The sequence below is a fragment of the Phaethon aethereus genome (assembly GCF_964289735.1).
Source record: "Phaethon aethereus genome assembly, chromosome: 11".
NCBI lineage: Eukaryota > Metazoa > Chordata > Aves > Phaethontiformes > Phaethontidae > Phaethon > Phaethon aethereus.
Window position 1 is genome coordinate 16,725,350 of NC_138587.1, and position 24,924 is coordinate 16,750,273.

General features: G+C 42.7%; 2 protein-coding genes across 2 annotated transcripts in view; one reads left to right on the forward strand and one right to left on the reverse strand.

Annotated features, from left to right (window-relative positions):
* FANCD2 (FA complementation group D2) overlaps window positions 1-16,282 on the reverse strand; it is a gene marked incomplete at both ends in the record, with an annotated part of 50,558 nt that extends 34,276 nt beyond the window's left edge. The window contains 14 exons of the mRNA XM_082004605.1: window positions 698-841; window positions 1,238-1,273; window positions 2,023-2,131; window positions 2,649-2,749; window positions 3,916-4,020; window positions 5,009-5,096; window positions 6,973-7,097; window positions 7,846-7,924; window positions 11,382-11,434; window positions 12,508-12,571; window positions 13,118-13,221; window positions 14,618-14,685; window positions 15,291-15,425; window positions 16,213-16,282. Of these exons, the coding sequence (XP_081860731.1) occupies window positions 698-841; window positions 1,238-1,273; window positions 2,023-2,131; window positions 2,649-2,749; window positions 3,916-4,020; window positions 5,009-5,096; window positions 6,973-7,097; window positions 7,846-7,924; window positions 11,382-11,434; window positions 12,508-12,571; window positions 13,118-13,221; window positions 14,618-14,685; window positions 15,291-15,425; window positions 16,213-16,282 (1,281 nt within the window). The remainder of the gene's footprint in view (window positions 1-697; window positions 842-1,237; window positions 1,274-2,022; window positions 2,132-2,648; window positions 2,750-3,915; window positions 4,021-5,008; window positions 5,097-6,972; window positions 7,098-7,845; window positions 7,925-11,381; window positions 11,435-12,507; window positions 12,572-13,117; window positions 13,222-14,617; window positions 14,686-15,290; window positions 15,426-16,212) is intronic.
* Window positions 16,283-17,591: 1,309 nt separating this feature from the next.
* EMC3 (ER membrane protein complex subunit 3) lies at window positions 17,592-23,048 on the forward strand. The gene is made up of 8 exons (XM_082004744.1): window positions 17,592-17,822; window positions 17,969-18,026; window positions 18,731-18,824; window positions 19,472-19,576; window positions 20,276-20,357; window positions 20,509-20,588; window positions 21,185-21,267; window positions 22,848-23,048. The coding sequence occupies exons 1-8, from the start codon at window positions 17,668-17,670 to the stop codon at window positions 22,974-22,976; spliced, it is 786 nt and encodes a 261-aa protein (XP_081860870.1). The 5' UTR covers window positions 17,592-17,667; the 3' UTR covers window positions 22,977-23,048.
* Window positions 23,049-24,924: the final 1,876 nt, after the last annotated feature.

The following is a 24,924-nucleotide window of genomic DNA, read 5'->3' on the forward strand; positions in this document are numbered from 1 at the left end:
TTAGCTTAATCACACAGAGCTCCTTTGAACAACAAGCTCTTATTCAGATGTAAAATGGCCTAATTTACTTTATGTTAACTTATTCTGGAGGGGAGTTAAACTAAAACTGAATTAAACCCACTTATATTCAGAATAAAATGTGCTTACTTAAGGCATTATCATAGTTCAACTAATTAATTTTAAATTCCTAACTCGGTGTTTCTCATCTGCCCCCTACCTCTGAGCAGCACTGTGTCACTTTTCATTGATCTTTTCAGTTTCCTCATAGTAAATGGTAACTTACATTACATTACAAACATATGCCCAATATATATACACATATTTAGACCTAAAAACCATTACACTTGAAAAACGGTGCATGTACACATATGAACTTCTCAAAACACTGTGGGAGACAACATCATGTCTGGAATAGGCAGTGCAGATCTTAGGCTACACCACATCTCTTAGGCTGAGAGGTTTTGCACCAAAATGAAAAGCCCATCCAATTCTGAAGAAAGCTCATCTCTAAAAAAACATGTGACAGTTACAGAGGACATGTGCCTTGGGAGATTGATCTGGGACCAAAAATTAAAAAACCAGAAGTGTACATAACAGGAATAGTATAAATAATGGAGCACAGGGTTAAATCACCACCTGACAAGATCTTTGAGAGATAAAAGAGAAGAGGGGGTCCCAAAGCAGAAGCAGCACTGACCACTGCATGATTTTGGAAGGCATTCTGCATCAGTTGTTCCGGCATGCAGCCCAGTCGAATTTTGCTCCTCAATACTTTCTCAGTTTGCTTCCTGTTCTTGGTGTTAGTAGAATGGATTAGCAGCAAAACTATCAGATCCAGAACCTTTTTGAGGAAATAACCACCAATCACTATGCTGAAAAGATATTAAACACTCCAGACAACTACACATTTTGAAATCAAAACTGAGAAGAAAATCAAGAGCTCAAAAAGCCCCGACAGCCACAACTGTAGAAAAACCTCATCAGCCCAACAGGACAGAATTAAAGCAGGTAACTCTGTCCCTTCACATTTAGAAGGCATGAACTAAGAGTTACAAAGAAAATGGCCAGCTGTTATACTAGGGACAAGTCAAATACCAAAAGAACCACCCATGCAACATCACTGACAGTTTCTGCTCCCACTGGAAAAAGTCCTTCATCTACAGCCACAAAGAAAGCCCTTGAAAACACCAGCAGAAGAGGACACTCCCAGGGGCAAGTGCAGAGTCAGAAGTATTACCTTATGGTCAGATACAGACATGCTGTTCTCAATAGCCTAAGAGCAAAAAAACAAGAAAGCTGTTATGCTAGAGTATGATAATATATTCCAAAACCAAATCAAATAAGGCAGACACCAAAAGAAATACTGCTCACAGATTTCTCTCCTCTACAACAGGACAGCTATCAAAGCCAGCAAACTGGATCTTGCCAATAGCAGAGAATCCAGAAAGCACTCAAAAAACCAACATGAAAATTCAGCTTGATCAAAGACGTTCTTAAATACCATCAGGCTTGAAAAAAGAACTAAGGTACTGAGCAATGAAAGGCTGAGAACAAGAAACAGTCTCATCATTTACACTGAAATGCAATTTAAAATTAAATTTAGCCCAATATCAGCCAATATTGATTTCTTGCTGGACATTTTCAAGCACCTTAAAGTTTCACACAGCTCAGTCTCAACATATGGTTATATATTTTTGCTCTCTTGTAGACAGGAAAAAGCCTAAGATTATTTTTTCCAAAACCCTCTCATATACATGCAGGACCAAGTTTATCCTGCATTTGAAGATTTGGGGTCTGTAGAGTGGAGCCCAGGGGCCACCTTGCAAGCACTGTGAAATCAGTAACTGAGGAAGAAAGCAGACTCCTGAAAAAGCCCTGCTACTTTGGAACACAGAATGAAATCTGTATCAGCAAAATGAAGGGCTAACATTTGTCTTTTGATATCACATTTGATTACAAGAAAGGCTCAGGCTCAACCTAGGAGTCCAATTAAATAAGGAAACAAGGACTGAAGCATTTTACCTTAATCCAAGCTTCAGAGACATCTTTCTGAAATCTCACAGCTAACTTGATCACATCAAAAAGTAGCTTCACACAATTTTGGTTGGTAGTTACTTGGCTCATGGAAGAACTGTAAATGATCAGAAAGGAGGAGACTCAGCCATTGTAAATACTGTCGTAAAAGGAGCAAGGCAGCCTAGCAGTCACAGCAGTTACTTAAAGCAGCCATTCTCTAATGCTGCTTTAAGTAAAATGCTCTGGCAAGGACAGGGAATTTCAGAAGAAAGTTTCAGAAAAGGGTGGAAGCAGAGGTTGCAGACTCGACCAAAGACCTACTGGAGGGAACTTAAAACAGGTGAACTAGCAGCTACATTATTTTAAATGGAATTGCATATACCCATGCAGACAAGGATGCAGATGGCTCAAAAGGAACTACATTGCTTGGCAGGGGAAGCCAGCTCTACAACGATTGACAAATGTGTTATATTAGCACCAAGCAGGAAGGAATAAAGATGTCAGCACCCTTACTTGGGATAAATTAAGCTCATATATGTAACCATGTGTGGCCAGAGAGACCGGATAAAGAAAAGCCGAAGTTCCCTTGTCCCATCTTACCCTTAGAGAATCATGTAAATCAGCTCAAGTACCTGGCCTGGACTTGGCTTTTAAGCTTCTTCTGGGAACCTAGGATCTGCAGGGGAAGAACACATGATGACAAATCCAAGCTCTTACGAAGATCAGAAATCACCTGTAAAACACAAATCCCAGCACAAATCACTGTGACATATGAGGAAAGAAAAGGCTGAGGAAAAGAAAACACAATCTCAGAGAATAATCTTAAAATTACAAATCAAAACCACAGACTTACAAGCATTTGAGCACGCTCAAACTTCTTTTTTATTCTTAGAAAGTGAACCAGCCACACTTTGCTCTTCACTGTCATGCACATGCATGCAGAGAGCAGAAGAGGATTTCTTACAAGTTACTCCATGAAATTCCCACCTACATCTGCTGTATGTTGCTGTGAACTAGTTTTATCCTGCTTAGCAGCAGGGCAAGATATAGGACAGCCACAGGAATTCTGGGGTATGTGAATTTAGCAATGCAACTTCTGTCAAATTGTAGTGGATCAGCACAGACTGGGTTGCACATTATCCACATGCTGTTTTCACATGGTCTCCTTGAAAAATTTGGGCAGATCACATCTGGCTTAAGGTGAGGCTTTCTCCAAGTATGAAAAAAGCATGATCAATAGTTCAGAAGGCTGGCTTGAAAAAAACACATCTGGTTCATTTTAAAAATATTCTGAGTATGTTTCCTTAGATAAAGCAACTTCAAAAACTGAAGCAGCTTACATCTTAGAATGAAAATGGTCCTCCAACAGGAGAGCCACCCTTGTAGGGATGTTTCCAAAACATGATTTAGAACAGAACTCTGTGGAGAAAGCAAGAAGAGAATTACCAAGTGCAGCCCTTGGTAATATGTCTGTTGGATATTGCTGGAATTTAAACCCCTTAAAAGGTCTGTACAATGCAAAATTCTTAGATAAAATTCAAAGGCTTAAATTTGTCAGCTAACCACAGTTTATTCACTCTAAGAATTTAACTCAAGACAATTTGACTGCTTTCAGTTATTTAAGATGTGTACACAAAAAAAAAAATTGTAAGAACAAACAAGAAAAATCTGCAATAGCCAGCAGAAAGGAGGTTTCAATTCTCATGCCTGAAAGCATAACCAAATCCATGTCAAAGGACAGATAATAGTTTCTACATGTGCTTTGATCCTTGGCGATATTAAAAATTTTACTTGAAAACATTAAAGCATACACCTCTGTGTGTGAAGCAACGGCGCTCTGTTAAAACATGCACTGGATGAGACAACTTACTGGTCTTCAGTATGGAGAAAATACTGTACCTCTATTGCATCTGCTGCCTTGACATTATGGAGGATGAATTTTACTACTACAGGCAAATCTTCCAGTTTTACAGAAGGCACAATGGCCATGGCAGACTGCCGCACCTGAGGAAAAAGCAGTACTGGATCAGCTGTAAGACTGTGGTTCACAGAAACATAGTTCTGTTAGGGGGAAGAAATCTTTGGAGGCTTATAGTCCAGCCTCCTGCTCAGAGCAGAAATATTGCCAGTACTAGATCAGACTGACCTTGGCTTTGCTAACTGAGTCTTGAAGATATCCAAGGATGGAGGAAAACCCCCAACCCCTGCCACCGCTTTGATAATTTACGTCAGTGCTGAAGACCCTAACTCATTTTTACAAATATCCGACCTGAACCTCCTAGGCTGTAATTTGTGGCCATTGCCCCATATCTTTTCACTTGGCACTGCCAAGAAGAGCTTAGCTCCATCATTTTTTAACTGGCTTTCTAAAGGGAAAAGCATGGAAGAGGTGTCAGCCTGGTATGCAGCACTAGCCTTTGGGGACTATGTAAAATGGCATTTTATGCCCTCAAATGAACCAATTTTATTCTACTCATAAGAATCCTAACTGCAAGAAGTGCAACAATTCAGCATGTCCGGTAGACCCAAGGCATATCACCTCTTCTCCTTTATCAGCATTCTGCAGAGAAAAACTATGATCATGCAATTATTTAATCACCAGTCTGCCTTTACTTAGAATACAGCAGTCTAGTCTGGTCACTTTTCTCAAAAAAAGAAATAGTGCCAACATGCAGGTTTAAGATGGGCAATAAACATTTACTGCAGCAGGACAAAGTGCTTTTCCATTTGCTAAAACAGTTGTATTTGAAATTTTTGAATGCATACTGTAACAGCCAGAAAACTTCTCTTTGCTCCTCACTGAACCCCTCATGCACATTCACAAAAAACAGTTTTAGCTTCTCTGACTCCTCTACAATGTCAGTGAGCTTGGGACTTCTGAAGGCCTACAGGAGTCAGGTTTAGCAAAATGCTTTCAATGACAAACAGATCTTGCTCTTGTGTTGCTAAGCAGGGGCTGGCTTCTGCTCAGCTGCTCAGTAAAAGCTCTTACCTCAGCCAGAAGGCCTGCATCAAGATCCAGACGAGAAAGGGCATCCAGGATTGGAATTGTTAGTCGTCTGCCCTGTTTTAGTAAGCAGCTGATATACAAAACAAGAAAACAAATGATCCTCTTAGTAGAGCCATGAATGGATCTTCAGTAAATTGCATGATTCCAGTAGTTTCGTGGTCACTGCAAAAAAATCTCTGAAACTGACAACAACATACGTCAGTGGCGTTACGGAAAACTTGTTCCCTGAATTATCACTCCTCTCTGAACATGCTGAATTGTGATTTTGTGGATGCTGATTAGAAGCAGATACGAAGAATCTACCTTTTTCAAATCTTGTAAAAACAGGGAGCACGGACAAAGACCTGGTACAAGCCTCAAGCAAGAACTTGAAAATTGGAAGGGTTCACTGTAAATAGGAAAAAAATATTGAGATTGCTGGTATGTGATTTAATCACACACACACCTTGGGCCTGATACCTTCTAGACACACTTCTGTCCCATGGACAGGCCATCAGCAAAGTGTAATTGAGATTGCCACCACAGCCAGGGATTGAATCTGTCTCATGTGTGACCTCCTCCCGAAGTCACAGTATTCGCTTTCAGAATTGCATACATGTAATGAAAGGCACAATGGGCCCAACCAGATAATCCCTTTAACTCAGCATCCTTTCCCAGTGCTGGTCAATAGGGAACAAACAGACTAAGAATTGGACAAGTATTTACAAATGCTACCTACATAAACTGGTCTGGCTTCCAGCAAGATGTGATTTGGCACCTTCTTGACCAAGGGACTGCAGCTGTGTTTAACAGCCTCATGGACTTTCCTTTCACGAAATTCATCTAATCATTCTTGTCTGCCATCTAAGTTTCTAATAAACTTTCTCCAGCAGGAAGTTCTACTTCAGTTGTGTTAGTTGAAACACACGTCATTTCCAGCTCCCTGGTAATTCCATTCATGCTCCCTAATTCATTACAACAAGCAATGAGTACTTTTCCACATCAGAAATGGTAGAGACCATTAAGAATATGGAAATAAATATGCCTTGCTGATATTGTTTAGATTCTCAGTTTTGAAAAAATCCAACTAGACAAAACAGCAGTCTGAGGAGTTTGATTACCATGAAAAAAGGAATTGTGTGGAGCTTTTTTATCTAGAAGCTGAGACAGTAAATTGAGAATGGAAACACAAAGCTACAATTACTTTTGAGAGGGTACAAGGAATATACACCACTTACAGGTGTAGGCTGAAATAATGACCACAGCTTTGAAAAGATAACACCAGCATAAATGTGATTTGTGTAATGAGAAGAATTGAAACACCGATGTGTATAATTAAATATAGGCTAACACTACTGAAAAAATTATTGTGTAAAATGAATACACTATTAAAAAAGACAGATGTAAGGGCTAGCTTAAGGTAGTGCTCTCTGGGAGGATAGCTATTGGCATTAGGTCCCCCTGTTCTTTGGGTCAGTAAATATGCTTGAGAAACATATAAAATAGCCAGAAAGTTCTGCTTCATGCACACATTTATTGTGTTGCAGGGTTTTTTTATTAATAAAAACAATGTTGACCCTTACTGCAGCAGAATCCAAGCCAAATCAAAAGCTGTCCATCTTAATATTCAAGTGACTGATCACAGGCTGATCCAGGAAAAGTAATGAGTACTTAACTGGATTCTACATGTGCTGTATCCAGGTAGCCAGGGGTTTAGTAAGTTTTTAGGTAAAAACACTTTTGGAGCATTTAGACCTCTCTTTAATACCATAACAGCACAAATGAAATGTCCTAAGCCAGTGCTAGCTCTTCCTGAATGTTACTGTTAACTGAAACAGACCGTTGCCCTACAACTTCAGTCAGTCCTGGTGCCACCTGCATTAATGCATGATGTCCTCTTCTGCTAAGTGCAAAAAACAAACAAACAATCAATCAATCAAAAAAAACCCCAACAGAATCATCTGTACCTGAGCTCTCTGGCAACCTCACTTTGCTGGGAATCCTCCAGGATCTCAGGTAAACTGGTGATAATATCATGCTGGATTGGTACCGGAGAGACACTAACCATCTGCATTAACTTCCTGACGAGATCCTGCAGACAAGAGGAACGCTTGTAAAATGCACCAGTCTCACCGTGAGCAAGAGGTTCATTAGCATGGCAACAATATTATGCATGTAAGGTCACTCAGTAAGTCATTTGTCTGGAGTTATACCAACTGCTCCTTAACTCACTGACCTGTTGAGTTGTGAATCATAGCATAGACTTTTATGGAACAACAGTATTTTACAGCTACATATAACCATCTTGTGAGCAAAGGAAACTGGGAAATACAACAGTAAGTGTTCAGTGTTTAGTATGACTCCTTGATTCAGTTCATTCTGGGACTTTCTAGCAATACCCCTCCAGTACAAGGCAACCCACAGAGACTGACTGACTGAGGAAAAGAAGTAAAAGAACCACCAAAGCAGGAGCAGAGAATTCATCCCCAGATGCTTGCAAGTATCCAGTATCTCTTGTTAAAAATAAACAGGAGAGGACTGTAACTTCCTGCCAGCAACAGTTTTAAAATGGGGTCACCCATATGGATACATACATACAGATACAAATTTATGAAAAAGGAGACTTAGAGCAAGGGAAGAATTAAAATAATAACAGGGGATGTTCAAAAGTCACTGAAGGTGATCATAATAAAACAGAAAGAATTAAATCTCTCCTTCAGCATGCAAGTATGAAAACAACATCAGTTCTCATTAGCATAATAATCAACCTCATCCCACCTGAGAGGCGTTCCAAAGTTAAATTAAAAAAACATACATGTGATTGCACCATCAGTACCCACCTGGCTGTCAAGAAGTCTGTCAAGCCATTTAAATTGAGTGACGATGAGCCAGGGAAAATTTGTTCCAAAGGTGCCCACACTAGAACAGCGGAAAAAGTGAAACACAGGTTAGATACACCTACAGACAGACTCAAAAGCTTTGCTGCTGGTCAGCAGGACTATAAGATGCAATTCAAATTAACCGGCTATCAAAATCATATTATGAAAATATCATTAACACCCCTAAAGGTCTTAGGGACATCTAGGAAGAACCCTACTTCCTACTTGCTATACACACAAAGCAGGGATACTGCTAGCCTGTTTCAATACACTACCAACAACATCCTAAGTTATGGCACAAAAATCAAAGTGTACAACATGACTTTACTTCAGATCTCCTGTACTACCATAAGCGTGGCTATACTAGCCACTGAAAGACTCCTTTCAGCCCAGTATTCCTGTCCCAAACTGTAGTATTAGATTCTTTTGGATAAGTTTTGGGTAACAGGGCATTAACAGAGCAATCTTTCCACAGTGTTTCCACTCAGCCTCCAACAATAAGCAGTTTAGCAAATCTCCAAGGCAGAAGCTGGTATCCAGACCATTATGTCTGCTATTCAGCAGTACATTTATCCTCCATTAATTTCCCTAAGCCTTATAAAAAAAGAAAACAAAAAAAAAACACAACTGTGTGTAATTTCTGACCTCTACATTCTGCAATACTGAGTTCGACAAGGTAATTATGCATCATCTGAAAAAGTACTTCTGCTTTTTGTTTGCTGCCTTGCAGTCAGAAACAGTAGTTAAGTTTTCCTCAGTTACCTTTTTGTAATCTTTCTTGCTTTTACAGATATCTGTCGTCTCTCTGCCAATCATCTCCTTTGAAGGCAGGAAGAATTCTATTTTATTTAGAATATTTTTCCCTACTTACATAGAAATTGTGCTACTATATTTTTGTGACAGCCTGACCAGAAGTGCATGCAACATTCAAAACGTGATTGTACCATGCATTTACAGCAACATGATGTTTTCCACTTTGTTCCCAATTCCTTCCTTAGTATTCTGTTTGCTGCTTTGGCTACTGCTAAGCATGGAACTGATACTAAAAAGAAGCACCCATATAAGATACCTTTCCTCAATGAAAACACTGAGTTTGTCACTGTGTTTATAGAATCAGGATTATTTTTAGTCTGATTTTTTTAAGAAAACAAGGTATTTTTGTTCAATATCTTTATAGATGATCTGGATGAGGGAATCTAGTGCTCCCTCAGGAAGTTTGCAGATGACACCAAGTTGGGTGGGAGTGTTGATCTGCTGGAGGGTAGGAGGGCTCTGCAGAGGGATCTGGACAGGCTGGATCGATGGGCTGAGGACAACTGTATGAGGTTTAATAAGGCCAAGTGCAGGGTCCTGCACTTTGGCCACAACAACCCCATGCAACGCTACAGGCTTGGGGAGGAGTGGCTGGAGAGCAGCCCGGCGGAAAGGGACCTGGGGGTGCTGGTTGACAGCCGGCTGAATATAAGCCAGCAGTGTGCCCAGGTGGCCAAGGCGGCCAATAGTGTCCTGACCTGTATCAAAAACAGTGTGTCCAGCAGGAGAAGCGAAGTGATCGTGCCCCTGTACTCAGCACTGGTGAGGCCGCAGCTTGAATCCTGTGTTCAGTGTTGGGTCCCTCACTACAAGAAGGACGTTGAGGTGCTGGAGCGTGTCCAGAGAAGGGCAACGAAGCTGGTGAGGGGTCTGGAGCACAAGTCTTATGAGGAGCGGCTGAGGGAACTGGGGTTGTTCAGTCTGGAGAAGAGGAGGCTGAGGGGAGACCTTATCGCTCTCTACAACTACCTGAAAGGGAGTTGTGGCGATGAGGGCGCTGGTCTCTTCTCCCAAGTAACCAGCGATAGGACGAGAGGAAATGGCCTCAAGTTGCGCCAGGGGAGGTTTAGATTGGATATTAGGAAAAATTTCTTCACCGAGGGTAGTCAGGCATTGGAACAGGGTGCCCAGGGAGGTGGTGGAGTCGCCACCTCTGGAAGTGTTCAAAAAACGTGTGGATGTGGCGCTTCAAGACATGGTTTAGGGAACATGGTGGCGCTGGATAAATGGTTGGACTTGATGATCTTGAAGGTCCTTTCCAACCTTAGTGATTCTGTGATTCTGTGACTCATGTGCAGCTGTACTAAGATGCCCTCCCTCTCCTGTAACTTCTGGTCACACTGCTCTGTGAGCACATATGTATTAATAAATTGGCTGCTGCCAAATCACATGGATAAACCAAGTTCTGCCTACCCTTCCTACAGAAAGTCAATAAACTGAATGTCCTCTGTCCAGGCATCGGCTGGCAGTAAACCTGTAGAGGTCTGACAGGTCTATGCTTTTACATCAGATGTAGGAGAAATTGGCCAGTCAGTACAGGTATGGCTACAAGGCTAGCTATAATGAATGTTGTTTCTTGTCCATAATTAAACAAAACAAAAAACAGTGGGAAGTCCACTGAAAAAACTCTATTGTTCTTCACAATTAGTTTTAGATTAGATTATCATGGAAATTGTTACCAGAAATTGTCACCTCACTTTTCATTTCCTTTTTCATTGACAAACATGCTGAACAACACAGATCTCCATAGGACTATCATCCTCCTACTGCAAAACGGACCATTTATTTCTTTTTTGTTCCCCCCATTTTTAACTAGTCATTAATACATAGAAAAAAACTTCACTCTTCTTACAGTTTCATAGGAGACAAGTGTAACAACATCCATTTTTAAGACTTTCTATAGGGTTCACAGCACAATTAACAGCTTATCACTTTTACATCCAAGATCCTCTAGAATTCTGGGGTGAAAACAATTCAGTCCTTGTGACTGTTTGTGTTAAACTCTCGTCTAACAAGATTTCAGTCTGAGACAATTTCTCAGACTCAACCTCTGTACAGCATTTGTATCCTGCTTGATACTCAGCACTGAAACAAATACTGTATCAGGAACAGCTTCAGCTTCTTTCTATCCCTTGACCTGCTCCACTAACTCTGTAGTGAGCACCCACGGCAATGGAAAAAGAGCTTAAGTGTCCAAGTCTTGCTTATGTTGCCCTTCAAGATCTCTCACTCTGCTATGATGTTCTACATTCAAAACCTAACAGATGCTTTTTCTATTTGCCTTGTTTGAACATAATCTGCACTTTTAAAAGGAGGTCTGTTTGCATCTAGCATCCTCCTAAAACTCTGCCAGCCACTTTCATCTTTTTTGAAATAATGAGACACTCTGTAGTCCTTCTGCTGAAATACTTCCCAAGCTTGTGCCAGTAACTAAGAAATGCATAATGAATCACGAGGTATGTCTGTATTTCAGCTTCTAAAAATTTGTCTTCTGCTTTTTGCACCCACAAGTTTAAAGTCATGGCACCTCGTAAATAATTTTACACATGTCTGAAGGGAAAAAAAAAAATCAGTGCAAACATCCATTCAGGAAAATTTGAAGTAACAGTTAAACTCAAACAGCTGGTGATTGTTCAAAGGAAGATATTTCATTTCAAGGCAGAGAGAAGACAGTCTATACTCACATGTCAAAAAAGAATTCAGGGATCTTTTCCAACAACAGCGTTATGACAGCAGGCTAGAAGAAAGGCAAAAAGGCAGTGTTAGGATGATTATTTACTGCTTGTGCTGTGGCACTGCCACCAAAACTGATCTTTCACAAAAGATGAAATAGGCACAGAGAATAAAATACTCAAAAGGACCAATAAAAATATTTCCTGTATAAGAAATCTCTTGCCTAATGCCAGAATGGAGGCATACAGCCTGCAAACTGAAAAGCATAAGTGCTGAGAGTGGTATAAACTATTCACATAATCTAACAGAATCAGAGCAGACAGGCAGGATGTACAATTTTTCCAGGCCAAACAAAGCTCTCTTTCTCAGACCCAGCTGAGTTGCTTTTCATCACACAGGAACCTGAAGCATCAACTTTAGATGAGTTTGAAAACATGTCCACATGCTTTTGCCATTCCTTTTGCAGCTCTAAATCTTCCCCCTTTTAACCCTGGCCCAAATGCAACTATAAATATGTATTTAAGACAAGAACTTTTAAAACGTTTTAATTATAAGAGGATTTAAATCCACAGCTGCTCTCAGGTTTCCCATGCCTTGGTGAGGCATCTGTTGTCTTCAACTCCGTATACATCTTCACGCAACTTGTATGAAGTTCTTAAGAGAACCCATTCTTGACAGCAGGTTGCTCAGCATCTTGCCCATTTTTAAACACTTCCAAGATTCAAATTCCTCCAATAATGGAGTTTCCATCACCTCTCTAGCCTACCTGTTCTAACACTTAGAAAACATTCTCCAATGTTATCAGAATTTCCCCACGGTTGACCTGAGCCATCATCTCTCATCCTGTCCTTGTTCACCTTTGAGAAGAGTCTGGCTCTGTTTCCTCTACACCATGCAACTAGATATTTGAAGACCACAAAATCTCCCTTAATCTTCTCTTGTTAAGACTAAACAAACCCAGTTCCCTGTCTCTTATTGTATGCCATGCGCTCCAGGCCCTGAGCATCCAAGAAATTGGACACTATTCCAGATGCAGCCTCGTCTGCCTGACAACCAATTCTATTGTCTACTTATGTAAGCAAAAGGATCCCTAAATAAATCAAAACCACTGTAAAGAGTAAACTAAGGTGCCCATACCTGTAAGATCTTAATTCCAAGAAGCAGTTTAATAAGGCTTTCACAATACGAGTGTACCAGAGTCCTGCAAGATGAAAGATTCCACCACAATTGTAATAAAAACATGTTAGGAGAACAGGCTGTAACTCTTTCCATTACTGTTTTTTGGGGTTTTTTTAAATCATTTACAACAACTTATGGTAACATATGGTAACTGCAGACACACACAAAAAAATTTAAAATTGCACTTTGGCTCTCTCTACAAGACTAGTGTGAGCTGGAAATGCAAAAGTCTCTGTGATTAAGCTGTATCTCCTGGAAAAATTGTCAAAAAACAGTTGACTTTCACCAGTCTTGTCAAATATTTTTTCCCCAGCATTTGGTTCTTGCCATAAAATGCCATAGAGCCCAACGCATGCCACAGGCAGATAGTAAATTCTGTGACTTACCACTTTAAACTTACTGCTGTTAAAGAGCAATGTATTACACTAGCCACTTTTGCATAAGAAACAAGTCTTCTTATGTATCAGCTGGAGCTATGGCCTTTCCCTCCACTCTGCTCAATGTTCCATGACATTTAACTAGAGACAGGCTCTGACTGAAGGGGAAGACAAAATACATTTTCTCTGACCTTGACCCCTCAGTCCGTATGGGAGTGCATGGCAAGAGACAGTTCTTGAACTGGTTTCTGTCCTTGATGTGAGATTCCAATCCGCTGATAAATTGCTCCACAACCTGCAAAGCAGAAAGAAGTTACCCACTTCCTGAAAAGATGTCCCAATCAACAGCTGTCTCTTAGGATGCTCTTTCTGAGCAGATAATGAGAACAGGGAAGAGCTAGCCAGGGAACTGTAGACAGATAGAAATTGTGATGAAAGGAATGCTGGATAATAAATGAACTCTAGTCTAAACCATTTCCAAAAGGAAATATTGGTTATTCTACAAAATAACTAAAGCAACAGTCTCACAGTCTACTTTGACTTAAAAGAGCTTTGCCTTTCTTCCTGTTCAGCTGAGACAGCAATATTTAATGTGACAAGAGCTGCACCCAGAAAACATTTGCAGGATTCAAATCACTGGCCTCAGGACTTTCACACTGGGCCTGTTGACTGGAGAGGAGCACCACATTGTGGCAGTTTTAACGCTGCCAACTCCCAGCTACATAAAACCAAACAGAGCTTCCACTAGAAAGTTAAGCAAGTGATTTTTCTGCCTTAAGATTCTTTGTCTATTGAATAATATGCCAATTAATCACTTTGACAGGGCATGGTGGTGGAAGTGCAGCACTTTTGCTTGGAATTGTGCAAAACCAATCTGGGAGCATGCACACCAAGGCTGGTTTAACAAAGGCACAGGCTGGTCATCTTTTTCTGAAGAGACAGACATGGCAGAAGGACAACGGGACCAAAAGGCTGGAACAGCAACATTGGCAGAATTAGAGAGTCTGGACCACAGAAATCTAAGATAAGCTACTGTGTTGCATACTTATGTATGGGTGTTGTGGTTTAGCCCCAGCCAGCAGCTAAGCACCACACAGCTGCTTGCTCACCCACCTCCGCAGGTAGAATGGGGAAGACAATCAGAAAAAAAACTTACAGACTGAGATAAAAATAGTCTAATAGGACAGCAAAGAAAGAGGTGGGGAAAAAAAAGGAATATACATAAACAAGTGATGCACAATACAACAATTGCTCACCACCCGGTGACTGATAGCCTGTCCTGAGCAGTAATTCCCACGCCTCGGCCAACTCCAATTTTATATACTGAGCACGAGGTTATACGGTGGGGAATATCCCTCTGGCCAGGCTGGGCCAGTGTCCTGGCTGTGCCTCCTCCCAGCTTCTTCTGCACCTCCCCGATGGCAGAGCAAGGGGGAGCTGAAAAGTCCTTGACTTCGTATAAGCACTACAACTACTTAGCAACAACTGAAAACATCAGTGTGTTATCAACATTATTCTCATACTAAATCCAAAACACAGCACTGTACCAGCCATTAGGAAGAAAATTAACTCTATCCCAGCCAAAACCAGGACAATGGGACTAGCAGGGACAGGCAGCTGCATTTGCACCTTTTGCTATACAGCGAACAGTTTTAAAGCTGGCTCCTGCCCAAGCATAGTCCGTTACTTACGCCGGGGTAAGTAGGGTGCTTCTCCAGGGCTAGGCAGAGCTTCTTCTGGAAAGTCATTTGATCTACAGCTAAGGAGGAAGTTTAAAAAGAAAATAAGAACCAGATATGTTTTTTCCATACAACGTCATAACAACAGCTACACTAAGTACAAGCTCTCAAGCCCATTCACCAATACCTCTGTATTTGCTCTATTGAGACACCCAGTTGGCAAAAGCCTGAGTGGTATCACCACTGGCAATTTCTCCAGTCTGGGCTGAGAGTAGCTAATAGCATTAAAAAGGCTTAATACACAAATTCCTGAAGGCCTTGTCTGAGCTGAAAGGCAACGTGACATATTCATTTTCCTGTTTCAGAGCTCCTGCCTCTGTAACTCAATACTGTAATCACAGATGCAGGCTAATCTTATTCCATATACCTCCAACAATCTTTCAGAAGTCTTTTGACTTAGCATGTATACACTCAAAAAGCTGGTATAATGAGTTTAGGTGATTCACTGAATTCAGCAGGAACTGTGCAAACTGGAACATAAAAGGCCAGATGAAGATTTGCTTGAACTTTGGAACAAGCTGGCTCAAGCATTTTTGCTCTGCAGGTGAAACACATCTTTACTTCGTGCTAGTCATCTTTGCAGCTTTTCAGATACAAGCAGAGAGAGCATGCGTTAAACCCATACCTATTTCATTCTGTCCCTCCCCAGCTTTCAGTATAATTCCTGATATTCTAAGGAGCTCCTCAAAGACTCCCTCACTCTCCGCTCCACCATGGACAAAGGCCTTTTCCTTATCAGAAATCCGTGACTTCTTTGTTTCTGAGAAAACAAGACATGCTACATCAAATATACTCGATCATAAAAATAGCAAGGATCCTTCATATAAATAACTAATTCAAAATTAACCTTCTAGTAAGAAATGAGAGGAACACAGGAATACATTCACGGGACCAGACCAACAAAGAGTACTGCTACTTGACAGCAGTCATTAGCCAACTCAGATGCCAATGCACAGATCCTATAAAGCAGTTTTCCCTGCTGCAGCATGGCACCAGCAAGGAACATTTCTTACTCACCCCTTTTAGTGATCCATAACCAAAGACAGTTAAGATACACCTTCACACTTGTGGCTTACTCCCATGGGAGACATATCCACTAACAGATTATGAGTGACTCTAGAGCACATACTTTCCTCTGGCCTGAAAAGCACAAATTTAATATAGGTTCTCCCACCAGACCTGTCTCTTAGGTATCCACCCATCTCCTAAAGCAAAAAATAACCATACTCCCTCCAGCTACATAAAGAGGTTATTTTGTTTTGATTTATAGATATCAGTTTTGATCAAATTTGATTAAAATGTGATTAATCTGCAGACTGAAGGCAGCAAAGCTCAAGATGGTAAATGCTGATCAAAGGTATGAGAGGGACTGAGAAAAGATATGGCACTGCTTTTAGCATTGTTTTATTGTGTTTTAAAAAAGTGTTTAAAGATCAACAGCGGCATTAACAACCAGCATTATCAAAAGTGTCATTTTGGCCTCCCTGCTGGGGAGCCGTTGCCTCTACCAACGGATCCCCATTTCCCCACTATACCTAAGAACCTACTTGGCAAGTCTGTCCTGCAGTTCTCTCCAGAAGCATCACCATCTTTTGACAATTTCCTTTTTGAAACCATGGTAACAAAACCTTTGTTGTTGCCTATAGAAATGCAGGGAAAAAACAAGTGAACAAATGACACATTACTTTAATTCAGATATTTTTAAGCCATTCTACAGTGTATTAATGAATAGTGAAGAAATTGAAATTGCTCAAAGAAAGGCAGATTGCCTGGTTAACCAGTATCACACCACATTTTTCTGTTGTACAAGTTGAGATTTTAGAGCTTGTCATATTTAAATAGTATAATACATCACTTCTTCTAAAATTCAGTTCCTCATAAAACAAGGCTTGGCTTTTCATTCAGATGCCAGGCAAATTAAACAGCAAGTTAAACTGGGTAACTAAGAGGTCTCAGACTGCAGCCGCTGATCTAAACTTGCGATCCTCTACCCACGCCCAGACGAAGCTGGATTAGCAATTTAGTATTCATGAGCCCAACCATGTTAGCCGACCCCGTTCATGTTCCTAACCCAGCACAACTGCAAGCAGAGCTCTGTCACACAAACCTCCATCTGACTTGTCCACTTTTGGTGGGTGGCAGTGATTAAAAAGAAAAACTAAATCTTGGCTCACCTTTAAAACTTAAAAAATTATTTAAAAAAGATGCCTGATCATCTCATGCTAGATTTCAGCTATTTGGCAGAGGCTATTAAAAATTAGTTACATTAACTATCAGAGTGGAATGATTAAAAAAAAAATAAATAAAGTGTGATGAGCCTTTAGCAGCTCTTCTGGACCCGAGGTGCAGACAGAGAGGGCAAAGAGCAGTGCCCACTCCCAGACAGTCCTCTCTTCATTACATCTACTTCCAAACGCCTGGAAATGTCTGTGACAGCCAGCTTACTTAACCTGAGCATTTATAAGGCAGTGTGGGATACATAAAAGCTTCATCACCCTTAGCTTGGTTATAGCGCTGTCCTTAGCCAGGAGAGGCTAGCGTTTCAGCAGTCCTGGCACGTTTTAAAGCCGGTTTTATGCTCTTAATAACAAAACGGCCGGATTTTGCCCGAACTTGGCTCAGAAAGGCCGTCCCGAGGCACACCGACTCCGGACAGCACGGCCTGGGCGGACGGGCCCGCCTTGGCGGGGCTCGCTCCTCCGCCCGAGGCCGCTCACCTGAGCCGCGAGCGGTGCGGCGGCCGCCGCCTGCAGGGCTCCGCCGCCTCGCCGGGGCCGGGTGCGGAGGGAGCGCTGACCTCGGAGCAGGCTCGCTGTGGGGGCCAGCAGCCGCCGCCCCCCGCCACAGACGCAACGGAACGACCGCTCGAGCTTCCCGCCACCGGTGCGCGGTGACGTCCTTCCGGCGGCGGCGGAAGGGCTGGGCCCGGAAGCGGAAGCAGAGCCGGGGCCTGGGGCGGCCCGGTGGCTGCCGGAGCCGGGTCCCGCAGCGATACCGCCACGATGAGCGAGCCCGAGCTGCTGCTGGACTCCAACATCCGGCTGTGGGTGGTGCTGCCCATCGTATTCATCACCTTCTTCGTGGGCATGATCCGGCACTACGTCTCCATCCTCCTCCAGAGCGACAAGAGGCTCACGCAGGAGCAGGTGTCCGACAGGTCAGGGCCGCCGCCGGGCCCCCCTCGGCCCAGGCCCCCCGCGGCGCCGCCGCCGCCGCCTCACGTCTGCCTTCCTCCGGCGAGGGCAGCGGCGGGCCCGCTCCCGCCTGCGGCCCTGCCGCTAACACGCGGTGTCTCTCTTCCAGCCAAGTCCTGATTCGGAGCAGAGTCCTTCGGGAAAATGGGAAATACGTTCCGAAACAGGTACGGAGGTGCGCGAATGGCCTTATGCTTTCCCTGACTCGCAACCAAGCACAAAGCGAGAGGCTGTATTAGCGGAGTGCCGCGGTTAGAGGAGCGTTTCTCCGTAAGTGCCCCATGGGGTCAGGCAGCCCGGCTGGGTCCCCCCCAGCCCAGAGGAACTTCTAGAAGTGTGGTCGGTAGCAGACGCATAGGAAACCTGGACACAGGACCACTGTTTAATATGCGCCAAAAACCACACAGGGATTTTATAAAAGCTTGGGAGTTGTACAATGTCAGCTGTAATGTTTGCAGAACTAAAAACCAGTTGCTCATATTGGCTCAGCTGCTGCCGCCATATACAAATACATATATTGTAAAATCCAGAAGTCAGCTCGGGGTAATGAAAATGCCAGATGTACTGGTATGAGTACTGAGCCAGCAAGAACTTTGCACAAAGCGCTAAAAGCTCTTTAATCAATGCGGATTCTTCTTCAGAGAATTCTTACAATTACTTTAAGAATTTTAGAAAGCCAGAGAGCTTGTACTGTGGATCCAGGGGAACCAAAAAGTGAGGAACTTTAGAGCACACAGGCAGTGAAGTACCTCTCTAAGAAAGAAGGATGTGTTATGGAAGAGCTCATAAGATGCCCACATATCTGAGCAAGAAATAACACTTCTGTTCTTTAATTTCTTATGATGTTGGCATTGGCTTTTTTTGTTTTCAGTCTTTCCTGACTCGGAAATATTTTTTTAATAACCCAGAGGATGGATTTTTTAAGAAAACGAAAAGAAAGGTAGTGCCTCCCTCACCAATGACAGGTATGTTAAGGTACCGTAAATATAGCCAGCCAGAAAAACTCTGATTTTCTGCCAAGGTAGCAAGGTGCATCATCTTCGCAAAGAGCTCAGTGAATGTGGAATGTGAGGGAGGGGGTGGGACTGTGCAGCTGGGTATTGGGGAGGAGGGGGGAGCGACATCCCTCTCTTGGGTGGCAACGTGTTGGGTCACTTCATTTTGCTTAAGTTCAACCTGCAGCTGCCTGCAGCGTCTCATGAGACCACGACCACCTCAGTGCTGCCAGAAATGGGAAGTACCGGTCTCAGGCGTGTTCCTCCATCAGTTTTTTGCACCAGCTCCTGCAGGACCTTCTCTAAACCAATGTAACTTACTAACTTGGCCAAAGACCTCCACAGCAAATTAGCAGACAAAGCAGCTGGGGTCAGACACAGCAGAGAACACAAGACCCTTTGGCAGCAGCAGCAGCCGCCACTGCCACACTGGCTGCTCATCTCGTTTTCCAAAGTATTTCACAACAGTGGAAATAATAGATATGGGATAGATAGTGGGATAGGACTGTTCTCTCTCGTGCAGTTTCTTAATTAAAATAGCTGACGTTGGTGAAGTAATGTCCTGCTTCCCTTTATTGTGATATACTGCCACTTTACATCAAATCTTTGAATTTCAGATCCTACCATGTTGACGGATATGATGAAAGGGAATGTAACCAATGTTCTGCCTATGATCCTCATCGGTGGTTGGATCAACATGACATTTTCAGGATTTGTCACAAGTAAGCGTCTGGAATAACACAGCCCTTGGGTCTGGCTGCGTTTCTGATGATGACCTCGAGGGTCTGGGCTGCATCAGAGATTTGCTCCTCTACCTGAAAGCAGTCAATTGGAACCAGCATGAATTTGGCTCATGGTGCTGCTGCTGTTCACTCCGTGAACTCCATCGATTTGCTTGCCCCATAGCAAAAGAGGGAAAATTGTTTTCAGAGTACCACCCATGGTCATGAAGAAAATGGCTCATGTATTCAGGAAAAATTGTAGCAGCGAAAATGATACTTAAGTTTATTAAACTGCCTAGACTTTAAGTTGATACGGTGGGTTGTCCTCTGCACCTGACCAGGGAGTTGGTTACTGTGTAATGCAGGGTGTACACAACAAAAATACTTCCTTAAATTCACAGTTCTGTTTTTTTGCTTACTGTTTATGTGGTAACTGTTTCCTTAAGGAAAGACCTTCCCCTTTGCAGTCACTGAAACAATATCTGTGATGGTTTGGCACCTGATTAAGTTTCAAAAAGCCTTTTCATATTAAAATAAATTCAGAACTACAGCTTTTTCAAAAGTACATGTTAACTTGTTTTTGTAGGCATTGCATTCAGACTACCTTAGATTTAATAAGAGAAACCTACTCGCTTTGCCATTTGTTTTGCAACTATGTAGTGTTACTTTGTAAAACTTGGCTTTTTTTTAATCCTTCAGCAAAGGTCCCGTTTCCTCTGACCCTGCGTTTCAAACCAATGTTGCAGCAGGGAATTGAACTGCTCACTTTAGATGCATCCTGGTAAGCCTGTGTACTCAGCAAGCAAAATTGAATATTCACTTGAAAAATTCTGAATGTGTTATTAACCCTTGAATGGTCTGTGCGTGCTCCTGAAATGATATCACAAGCCAGCTTTGAACTGAAATCAACCACGCTTGTTCTCATTTATCAGGGTGAGCTCTGCTTCCTGGTACTTCTTGAATGTGTTTGGACTCAGAAGCATTTATACTCTCATCCTGGGCCAAGATAATGGTAAGGCACTGTCAATTCTGTGAAAGGTGGCTTCTCCTTCCATGGGATGACTTCTGAGGGAGGCTGGGGAAGGATTTCTAAATTTCCAGCCAAAAAGCTGTCAAAACCCTCACTCACTTCTGTGAGGTTAATCTCCAGTGACCAAGTTTGACACCACCTGCAGCAAGTACCCAAGTCTTCTGCACCAGCCATTGGCTAGCTGCTTGTAAACTTCCATGGCAATTAACCCATGCTTTCCTTCTCATCAAATTGGTGTGCAGAAATTTTGCTTTCAAGCTTGCTTTTATTTCTAGCAAGGATCAGTTTTAAGGAAAGCTGCAAAGATTTCTTAATGCTAGGTGCAGGGGCTGGTGGTGTTAGGAACATAGAAGATGGTATTTTCCTCCGTTTGTCTGCATATTTTATGTAAATTTAGCTAAGATATAGGGGGTGGGAACAAGATGTCTTTGAGAGCTTTCTGGCACGTTAGTATTGCATTCTGGGTGTTTGTGCAAATTCCTGGTTTATAGCTGCAAACCAGCCTGGCCGCACCATGCTCCAAGAAATGCCGTTTAAATGACACAAAGAAAAATGAACCTCTCATTTCTCTTTTGTAGCTGCAGATCAGTCTAGGGTGATGCAAGAACAAATGACAGGGGCAGCAATGGCCATGCCAGCAGATACTAACAAAGCATTTAAGGTACAGTATTGCCACCTGCACTCCTCTTTGCGGTGAACTTAGAGGACTGTAGGCTATATGTAACTTGGTCTCTCCCTGCATCAAGCAAGGGAAGTGCTCTGGATTCCTGTTCCTAAAATTAGAGCTGACAACTGATGAAGGGCATGGAAGTGGCCCTGGGTCTGGTAGAGCTCTAATACCCTGAAGCAAACCTGATTAGTTAGTCATTCCTGACACAAAAGCTGGATTCATGTGCCATCTTCTGCTTTTGCAGAGGAAGAATTTTTCTTTCCCTTGAGATCTAGTTCCAGAACAGAAGCTGCCTCCCAAAAAGTTGTGATAATAGTGCAGCTGAGCCCCAGTCCAGCCCACACATGATGGAACTTGTGTAAGAAAATCAAGTAAGCAAGTTAGCTGAACTGAAAATCTGTCAGGATTTGACTGTGTCTTGAAGTTCTCCTAATCAGTCTCCATAGACACTTGCTTATGAGACTGCCCCTACCTTTCACAACACTAGTTTATGCATGAAGGGAAGGTTCTGGTTTCTGTTTTTATGTACTATAGTACAGATTTACACCTACAGACAACCTGTTGCCTAGGAAGTCAGGATGATCTGCTGCTGCAGCTTCTTGTATTCGGTAACCTTCCCGATTAAAAAAAAAAAAAAAACAAACCACATCACCCAGCCAGAGGCTCAGCAAAGAGAAAAGGGTGGCTGCAGTCAGCAGCTCTGTTGGAGCAGCGACTATTCTGTCACAAACTGTCAGCACTGAGGTGCAGTTCTAACAAGTACTGTGCACTTTCCTGGCTCACATCCCTCTGCTTCCTTTCTGGTACTAGCTAGCCAGAGTGGTTTTGCTGTTCAGCCCTGTAGGGACCTAAACCCGCTACACGGTCCCCAGCAGGAACAAAGGAAGAAAGCCCATATTGCAGAAGTGTTCTGGGCATTGCATGATGTGATTTTGAAGGCTGTATGCAGCTTATTCCACAATATTTACTGTGAGCAACACTTGATGGAGTAAGAGAAGAGACTTGTGTTCGTAGGTGGTGGAAAATGAGTAGTGGGGGGAGATCATTCTCACATTTAGAATGAAATTCTGTTCTTAAGTCTTGCGCTGCTATGAACACCTGTCTGAATGAATTAATAAACTGCAGCTCCAGGGAGCTTGCTGGTTGGAGAACAGTCTAATGAGGCACATCAAGTCTGTGATCAGTTGCAATATTTTTGGCCTGTAAATGTTTTTATCAAATGTCTCTGAACTAAAGAATTAACTAACCACAAAGCACTTGACCCCCAGGACAGAATTGGCCATGTTCCGAGAGACAGCTGTTTTAGAAAAAATGGACTATTCCAGAAGGTTAGAGGGTTTTTGAAAAGCAGATAATGTAGTTTTTCTAATTTCTGTGATGTACTTGTATTGGCCAACTATTTAATACCCAATTAAGTGTAAAACACTGATTTCAGAGAGTTGACAGGATTGCCATGTTTTCAGTAGAACTTGGGCTTTGTTGCAGCTTTAAGGTAAGCACTGCTTTGCGTAGTTCTTAACTACTTTAACACTATGTTGCTTTCCTTTCTCTGTCTCTGTTTATTAACACAGACGGAGTGGGAAGCTTTAGAATTGACTGATCATCAATGGGCCTTAGAAGATGTAGAAGAAGAGCTCATGGCAAAAGACCTCCATTTTGAAGGCATGTTTAAGGAAGAGCTTCAGACCTCCATCTTCTGAATTTGAGAATATGCTTTTGCCTCTTCTTGTAAAAGTAATCTGAAAAGAAACGTTACTTAAAGCTATATAATGTATTTTAGCAAGGCTGAGAATAAAAGAAAAACACTGTGTTCAGAACTGCAGTCAGTTAACTCTGATTTAAGCCACAGGACCAAGTACGTTGTATTTGAGCCAAAGGCTCTCAGTGTGGGTTTCTAGCTGGAGTTCCATTTCTCTTCCTGGAAAAGGTATGTTGGAGAAAAGACATAAAATTGCTAGTTCTAGTACACAAAGAGCAAGCTTGCTTGAGCTAAGGAACTTAAAGCTTCATGAGACTGAAAAAGTACAAGGAGTGCCTATGTTTCTGGTTTTATCCTTTTAAACAAATAGTTTTAAACAGATAGTTGCCTTTGTTTTTGAACATTAGCAATTCAAAATGACTTAGCAACAAAGTGTCTCGCGCATCTTCAGAAGCAGTATGAGGATTCAGTTTCTGAAAGCGGTGGTTGTCCTTTGTCTATACTCTTCTCCTGTTACAATAATCGGGGTTTGAAGCTTTCTCAGAAGAAAACAAAAGCAAGAGAGAGATACTCTATGCTTGCCCACAGCAGAGCATGGGACAGCTCCTCTTCCTCTCGTATCCAAGCATGCACCAAGGCTCCCTAGTGCTGCAAAATCCCATCTGCTTTCTTCTGCCCTGGGCAACCTGCTGGTGGGCACACCAGTGGTCACAGGGGCAACTTCCAGCTCCCTTTTGCTGCTTTTGTTCCTGGGCAGAGCAGCTCCTTGGAGGTCATTGGGCAGCAGAGAGCCAGAGATGCTCTCACTCACCAGAGTGAGAGCTCAGACTGCCCACAGAGCCACTCCTGCCTGCCACACTCGCAGCAGGATGTACAATCTAGCAAGGGGGCTGGCCATTCCCTGTAGTCCCTGTTCAGTTATTTACATGCCAGGCTCTTTTAAGCCTCCTGCCTGACCATCTTGCACTGTGGAGAACAGTTCCTGGCTTGTCCGTCTGCAGGAGATCTCTCTTCCCCAGGGCAAAGAGTCCTAACCTGGGGAAATGCTTCTTAAAGAGAAGCTCTTCCATACTCTGTGGCTATTTGGTTTTGGTTTTTTTCCTCTTTATTCTCAGCCTTTTGTTTCAGGGTGAGAGGAACACACACTCTTCAAAGCAGGAGCTGAGCCAGGACTGAAACAAACAGCCTGTTTTGTTCTTAGCAAAATAATCTCCCCTCTGAACAGAAGCCTTAGCTCAGAGAGGTTCTTCTCTGCCTCAGATACCTCCTTCCTGAGTGCTCATAACTGTGATTCACTGACAACATGGTATTTCAGGTTATTTTTCCCCTCACTTTTGCAATGGGGAATTTAATTTTGCTTCACGCCCTTGACATTCCTGCATGAGCCATTCCTGCAAGCCTGCATGCTGACAGAATACCCAAACACCTCCGTATCCAAACGCTGCCACTTTGCTTTCCTTTTCTCCCAGGATGGGTTCCATGCCATGCTTTGGAGGTCAGTGTTCCGTAGTGGTACCTCATGCGTAGAGGTCAGTGTTCAGCTCACCATCTGCTGTTGGACACTACGGCTCTCTGAACCCTCTCTGAGGCTCCAGCTAAGATCAAGCTCCTCCACTGTTGCACTGCAATTGCCTCATGAATACCTCAAACCTTACTGGGGCTTCACAGCCCCCCTTCACCCACAAGATTTTGACAATCCCCCAGATTCCCTGCACACACACACCAACATTAAGCGCACACAAGCCTGTTGCATTTAACTTTCTCATTCTTTTCCAGTCTGCTCTCATACATTTGTTCAGATTGCCTCACAGAGGGGATCATAGCAACTGCATGACAACCATTTCAGTGGTATAGCCACAAGCAGCCCTGATACCCCTGGAGAAAACAGACAAAAAGGCCAGGACCCCCCCAAGATGCGCAGAGGAGGAGGAATGACGAAGCTGTAGCTG